The sequence below is a fragment of the Myotis lucifugus genome, unplaced genomic scaffold (genome assembly GCF_000147115.1).
Source record: "Myotis lucifugus unplaced genomic scaffold, Myoluc2.0 scaffold_76, whole genome shotgun sequence".
In the NCBI taxonomy this organism is placed as follows: Eukaryota; Metazoa; Chordata; class Mammalia; order Chiroptera; family Vespertilionidae; genus Myotis; species Myotis lucifugus.
In genome coordinates, this window is record NW_005871124.1 from 3570104 (window position 1) to 3577448 (window position 7345).

A 7345-nucleotide genomic window follows, 5' to 3' on the forward strand; every position below is an offset into this window, starting at 1 on the left:
AAACTAAAAGTAGCAATAAGAATTTGTTTCTAACCAATTTATTCTATTAAAGAAGTTTTTAAAAAAGATGAAACCCAACATTGGCAAGGCGAGGGAAACAAAATAAGTATTCTTGTTGTGAAGGCAATTTGGCAATATTTATCAGCAGTCTTAAAAGTGTTCCTCACTTCTGACTGTAATTCCACTTCTGGGGACTTATCTTAAGCAATAATAATTCTAAATGCAAACATTTCTACATTAAAAGGTTCACATTATAAGAAATTGGATTCAGTTTAATTTTGATTAAAAAGATGATATATCTAAATAATAAATTAGTGTATATCATTAATAAGGTTCACAAATAATTTAAAGACAAAATATAGTTATTAAGTTTAAAAAACAAAAACAAAATCAAATACATAGTGAGTACTCAACCATGTTAAAATTTCATGGAACTAATGATTAGGATGATATTAACATATACAGTTACTGATTATTATTACTTGAAATAGGAATAAATATTACTATATTTTCTTCCTCATACTTCTCTTTATTTTCTAAATTTTCAACAATGAACATAAACAGGTGGGGAAAAGTAGGTTTACACTTGTGAGTATGCGAAACAATTTATTCTTATAATATTTACTAATTATTGTATTATTTTTCATACAAACAATTGTAAATCTACTTTTGCCCACCCTTATGTATTATTTTTATAATCACCAAAATTTTAACCCCCAAAACATGCCAATCTTTAAGATAGGATTTAAGATTTCTTATAAGGTCTATTTTTTTAAATAATATATTTTTATTGATTTCAGAGAGGAAGAGAGAGGGAGAGAGAGATAGAAGCACCAATGATGAGAATCATTGATCGGCAGCCTCTTGCACACCCCACACTGGGGACCGAGCCCACAGCCCAGGCATGTGCTCTGACCCGGAATTGAACCATGACCTCCTAGTCATGGGTTGACGCTCAACCACTGAACTATACTGGCTGGGCTGCAGATGGGTATTTATGCAGACAGCGTCAGGTAGGTGGTTTCAGAACTAGATTTTAAGGTGAGTGAAGTGGTTCTAAAATGCTACCTGGATGGCAGAGCTGCAGTGCAGGGTGAGGACAGAGCTGTCCTGTCCAAGGTCAAGGCAAAATTCCTATAGCGAGATGGAGTCCCATGAAGAGGGTCAGGCCAGGCATTTCTCTAAGGTGTGGGTGGGGCAGGCTCTGTCCTGCCACCCAGGGAAGGCAGAGGTTCCTGTGCTGTGGTGGCAGGACAGGGTGCCTCCTGTAGAAGGTGAGGACCGGTGATCCTGCTCAGGGTCAGGATGGGTTTCCTGTTGATTAGAGAAAGGGTTCCCTTAGAGCTCCTGTATCAGAGAGGCTCCTGAACCAGACTAGGGCTGCCGTTTTTATAGGAGAGGGGATCCGGGGATCCTGAACACGGCGGGTCCAGTGGCCTGTCCAGCACAGGTTCTGAAAGAGGTTTCTGTTCAAGACAAGGACAGGGGCTCCCAGGGAATGAGGAGGCTGGGGTTCTGTGGAGCAGCCAGGGAAGCTCTGGACAATCCCTGTAATGAGCAGGGACTACTGTGGTTCTTCAGTAGGCCAGTGTGCTGACGAGCTGAAGGGATGCTGTTCTGTTGATGCTCAACCACTGAGCAACACCGGCCGGACCAGAGTATTTTTTCAGGTGTTCATGAAGGAAAGCACCTGAGCCTTCCAGCTGTTGTTGACCACAACCTTGAGCACTCAGGAAACGGTGCTGGTTGCGGTTAGGATTCTCTGGGCAGTGTGGAGGCTACGCCACGGAGCCTGGCTCAGCCCTGTGCCACCAGCTGTGTGGCCATGGGAGAGCCGCTGTCTGGGTTAGGATGTCACCTGACTCCGCGCATGCTGCGATGTGAGGGTTTGTTCCATGGAAGAACAGATTCCACTTTAGGGGGAGCAGTTCACCCAGGTGAGTGGGTGTGTTGGGGAGGGAGTTGGCACTGTGGGGAGCTCACCACCTATGGGGACTAAATGTCCCCCCTAGAGGTTATTCTGTTCTCCTAATCTCCCCCTCCTTCTCTACCATTTCCCACAGGGCTGCAGGCCGAGCTGGGCTGAGAGAGATAAGAGATGAGTGACAGGAGGGCCCATGGACAACCCCACGGTCCCAGACTGGCCTTCTGCCCTTCTTGCTGGCTGCCATTCCAGCCCCACTCTTGCCTCCCATTCCTGTCCTGAACATGTCTTCTGTCCCTTGGAGGTAGGTCCCTAACTTGCACCTATATATATATATATATATATATATATTGATACCTCCGCAAACAAGTGTACAGAGCTGCTCACGCTGTCAGCCACCCAGAGGCACTGTGACAGGGCACAGGATATGCGATGCGCTCACATACACATGCTTGCACACAAGTGCTGCCCTTGCCAGACCCACAAAGACCTCCTGACACGCAGTACTTCAGGTCACACTGCTAGGTCTCGACATACCGTCCTACACAGTCCTTGTTGAGCATCCCAGAAATGTTTATTGAGCAAATTCTGTGCCGGGTACACATGCTGTCACACCGTCTCAGAACCACCCTGCATGGTGCACAATCACATGAGCACAGCCTCACATGTTGCCTCAGCACACCCCATTACACACATACCCCCACGTCCTCTCATACAGTCACTTGTGCCCCGTTTCTCACAGTTGTCTGGTGTCATGCACACCGTCTCTCACAACCTCACCCCCATGGTCACCACCTCACAGAGCAGTCAGCCACCACACACTGTCTCTGCCCATGATGTGTGCATGTACACGCCATATCATACACCCTGGTTGCTCTCGCACGCAGTTTCACATACTAATACACTCTTATACTTGCACATCATAACCCACTATCATGAAGGGTCCCACGTGCTGTCTCACACAGCCTCACGCCATCACCAGAGAGCCACAGGCACCGTTGCACACCCCACCTACCACGGCTCTTTATTCAGTCCCACTCAGACTCACACCTCCAACTTCAGGACTTGGGTGCTTTATTTTACGAATAGTTGATGGTCCAGACCAAGGGGTATGGGGGGCCCAGAGGGTTGGGTTGTAGAAACTTCTGGCTCTACGCGGAGAGGGACCCCACCCCTGCTCTGAGGCCATGCTCTGTGTCCTCATGAGCTGAGTGGCGCCTCCACAGTGCTGGTGGTGGTGGGAGGCATGGGGCCTGTGGGGAAGGAGCCTGTGGGCGAACCCAACAGGGTCCCGGGGAAAGGCATGAGGTGGCTGACAGGCCCTGACAGCACCTCGGGGCCAGGGCCTTGGTAGAGATGGGCAGTACCAGGTGGGCCCAGTGTCAAGCCTGAGGCCACTTCCCCACAATTCCCACCATCGCTGCCCCCAGCCACCACCATGAAGCCACCAGCCGGAGCATCAGCTGGTCCTGTGCCTGCCAGACTCGACACTGGCTTCTTTTTTTTCTGTGATGCCCTGGGTTTTCTAGACTGGATACCATCCTTCCGCATGGTCAGTGGCCGGTTCACCTGATGAGAGAAAGGCCATGAGTGTTCACCAACCTCAGACTTTTGCCTCTGTGTCTCCACCAGGGACACCCTTTCCACCCCACTCCTTAAGAGTAGGGAACTGGGTCAAGGACTAGGGGAGCAGGCCCCAGCTGTGGCACAGATAATGCCCTAAGGAATCATGAGCTTGTGAGGCCCTAAGCAGCGGGAGCCTCTAACCATAGGACTAGCTGATGGCTGGAGGGGAGGGGGAAGGAGATGAGAAATGGAGGAGAGAGAAGGGAGCAGGAGGGAAAAGAAAGGCAGGGCGGAGATGAAGGTGCAGAGAAGAGAGGGGTGAGGGGGAAGGAGGAGGGAGAAGAATAACAGGGAGAAGAGAGGAAGGGAGTTTGGAAGAATACAGGAAAGGAAAAGGAGAAGGAAGGCCAGGTTAGTGGGATTGGGGTGCAGGGGGGAGTCTCCACGAGGCAGGGCACACCTGGTGTCGCTTGTAATAAATACCGCAGGCATTGCACACGGGGTCTCTATTGGCATTCAGCCGCCACACTGACGTGATGGTTGTCTGGCAGTTGGAGCACTGGGCACCTGCCCGCTTGCTGACCTTCTGGGGGCAGCAAGAATGTGAGGGTCAGTGCCCTGGGGGGGGGGAGGACGTGGAGGACCCAGGAGGTGAGGGTCAGGGTGCAGGCAGGGCTTCCTGGACAAGGCATAGACTGAGGGTTCTCTAAGGGGCGAGGACATGGCCTCCTGTCCCGGGGCTTTCCAAATGGTGTGGGGGACTTCATCAGTGGTTCTCAGCATTGGCGGACATTGGACTCCCTTGGGGAGTGGAAAACAATCCTGATGCCCAGCCAGCGCCCCAGACCAAGGAAATCAACCCATCTAGGGAGGGCCCCACGGTGATCCCAGTGTGTAGCCAAGGATGAAAACTGCTGTGCAGGGAGTGGACGGCGTGCCTGCTTGCAGCCTGAGGGTAGGCTGAGGGTAGACACTCCTGCACAGAGCTGGGTCCCTGAATGGATGGGGCAGGGAGGGGGGATATGGGTTCTCATAGAGTGTGAGGACAGAGATCCCTGCGCAGAGTGAGAACAGAGTACCTGGGTGAGGGGAGGCCGGCCTGGGGTCTTACCCGGCGCCTTTGGGACTTGTTCCGCCTATTCATCATCTGACCATCAGCATTGCACAGCCAGCAATGTGGAGTGGCTTTCGCTCTGCAGTACCTATACTCCCTGGCCTCTGCTGTGGTGGAAAGGGGGCAAGAGGGACCAGGCTCAGCCCAGCTTTGCCTTGGACCCCATCCCCCTCCTCAACCTCCCTGTCCCTTTGGGGGAACCTCACCACAGGTGGACAGGGGCAGGGTTCCAGGAAGGTTGGCGGAGGAATAGACCGCTGGACTGGGGGGGCTTCTGGTTGGAGGAATGAAGCTTCTAGGAAAGTCGGGGGGCCCGTAGGCACTGCTGGGGACAGGGATGGAGGAAGGCACTGCAGGTCCCAGTGCCAACAGGTCCGGACTCAGCAGCTGTGTCCTGAAGTTCTCTGGGAAGGTGCCTCTCCCATAGGAATCTTCGGAGGCCTGGGGAGGGGTGTAGTCCCAGTGGGGGCTCACAGTTGTGGGATGGTAGAGCCCCGTGTTGCCATAGGCCCAGCTGGTGTATGGTGAGCCTCTTAGGGTCCCCTCCAGACAGAAGAGGCATGAATTCACCTGAAAGGCTGTTTGGGGTGTGGATGGGTATGAGAAGGAAGAAAGAAGGGAACAGAAGGTCTGAAGCCATCCTGCTTTCAGGGTGCAGTGATTCCCAACAGCCCCACATGGTGGCCAAGCTTCCCACCTTCCCATAGGTTGCCAGAGCAGCTGCTGGCCATTGGGTGACTCCTGGGTCTGAGCCCCACTGGCCACTCTGGCAGCTGCAGTCACCTGCAGCCTTTTCCCAATGGGCTTTGAGCATAACTGTGTGGAGCCCCATGGGCCACTCAACTAGGGCCACCCCCACCTACTTACCATATTCAGTCCCAATGAGGCAGTCTGGGGATGTATATTCCCAGGTCTGCACATACACAGGGAACGTGATCCACACAGCCTCGTGAGGGCTTCCAGCCATTTCTAAGATGGCCTCTTTGTTGGGTTCTACACTAGCTAAGGGTCTCCATGGCAACCCCAGTAACATGGAACCCTGCCAGAAAAGCCAGTGCAGCAGCTGCCTGCATATGCTCCAACTGGGGCTGGGGATCAAACCTAAACCCAGGTGCATGCCCTTGTCTGGGAATCAAACCCGAGACCCTTCAGTGCACAAGCCCATGCTCTAACCACTGAGAACACCAGCCAGGGCTCATTAAAGGACCCATGAGAGGTTCCTATGGGCCAGGCCTGGAAATTGTGTGTGTCACTTTGCTCTCTCCATTGATCAGAACTGTCACATGTCCACCTGTCATTGTAAGGGAGGCTGGGAAAGTGAGTGAGTCAGGAAGAAAGGGGAACAGGGTTGAAAAGCCTATAGCAGTGCCTGCTACAGGATTCTGTAGACTCCATAGTGCTACGCTGTTTCATGTGGTAGCCACTAGCCACAGTCAGGACAGTGGCTCCTGTACAAGGTGAGGGCAAGGCTTCCAGACCAAGGCTGTCAGAGAGAGAGTCACATCAGGGCTTCCTATACAGGGTCAGGAGGGTGTTTCCAGAGGGCAAGTTTAGGGGTTCCTATGAAAGATCAGGTCAGAGATTCCCGAAACGGGTCAAGTTATGGATTTCTGTTGGAAGTCAGGGAAAGGTTTCTGCAGAATCCGGCTATAGGCTCCAGCACTGCTATAGGCTAGGCTTCCTGTAGAGGGTCAGGGCCATGGAGCCAGCACAGGGTTAGGTCAGCAAGCCCTGCACAGTGTCTGGGCGGGGGGGTCCTGTGCTAGGTGAGGCTGTGGGTGCCAGTATAGGATGAGGTCTGGACTTAAAGCAGGGGGTCAGGACAGGTGCCTCCCACAGATTCAGGAAAGGTTTTACATGTAAGTTCAAGATTGAAGTTCACATTGAGAGTTGGATCACATGTTCCTGTGGACTCTGTGGGGTGGGGCGTGAGGTAGGGATTGTTGTGCAGAGTGACGTCCGGGGTCATTATCAACAATGTAAGCAAGGCTCCTGTACTCAATCGGGGTTCCCAAAGAGTTTAAAGATGGGGATTTCTTTCTTTAAAATATATTTTTATTGATTTCAGAGAGAAAGGAAGAGGGAGAGATAGAAATATCAATGATGAGAGAGAATCATTGATCGGCTGCCTCCCGCATGCCCCACACTGTGGATGGAGCCCACAACCCGGGCATATGTCCTGACTGGGAATTGAACCATGACCTCCTGGTTCATATGTCAATGCTCAACTACTGAGCCATGCCGGCCAGGCAGTACTATACTATTAACCAAAATTCTGACTTTATTCAGATTTTACTTGTTCTCCCACTACTGGCCTTTTGCTTTTCCAGAATCCAATCCAAGATTCTCATCATCTTTAGTTGCTATCTTCTTTGTCTCCTTCAATCAGTAGCTGAGAGACTCTCTCCTATGCTGACTTTGAAGACTAAGCTGGCCTAAGAAGGGGCCCTGTGGTAAGCAATTGAGGGTGTCACCTGGACAACAGAATCAAGAAACCAAAGCCCCCAGTCCAACAGCTGTAAAGAACTGAATGGCATCAACCGCCATTGGAAGTGGGAAGTAGATCCTCAGATGAGACTACAGCCCTAGTTGACATGTTGATTTCAGTCTTGTGAGACCTTGGAGCAGGGAATGTAGTTAAGCCATTCCTGGGGCATCTTAGCTACAGAACAATGTGATCAAATCAATGGTCTCTGTTTTAAACCACTGAGTTTATGGTAATTTGCTTTACAGCAATAGAA

The 7345-nt window shown here is 51.3% G+C and overlaps 1 protein-coding gene across 1 annotated transcript; it reads right to left on the reverse strand.

The window, feature by feature from the left end:
• Positions 1–2874: 2874 nt before the first annotated feature.
• Positions 2875–5571, reverse strand: LOC111826404 (erythroid transcription factor-like). The gene is made up of 5 exons (XM_023755405.1): positions 5472–5571; positions 4811–5182; positions 4602–4711; positions 3951–4100; positions 2875–3493 (listed from the first exon to the last, which is right to left on the reverse strand). Exons 1-5 carry the CDS (start codon positions 5569–5571, stop codon positions 3125–3127), a joined length of 1101 nt encoding a protein of 366 aa, XP_023611173.1. The 3' UTR covers positions 2875–3124.
• Between the last annotated feature and the right edge of the window lie 1774 nt (positions 5572–7345).

Coding starts and splice junctions, on each gene's coding strand:
- LOC111826404 (XM_023755405.1), bottom strand. CDS start 5,571: ATGGCTGGAAGCCCTCACGAGGCTGTGTGGATCACGTTCCCTGTGTAT. Junction 4,712..4,810: donor CCTGCCCCTGTCCACCTGTG/GTGAGGTTCCCC, acceptor TTTCCACCACAG/CAGAGGCCAGGGAGTATAGG. Junction 4,101..4,601: donor ACAAGTCCCAAAGGCGCCGG/GTAAGACCCCAG, acceptor CCAGGGCACTGA/CCCTCACATTCTTGCTGCCC.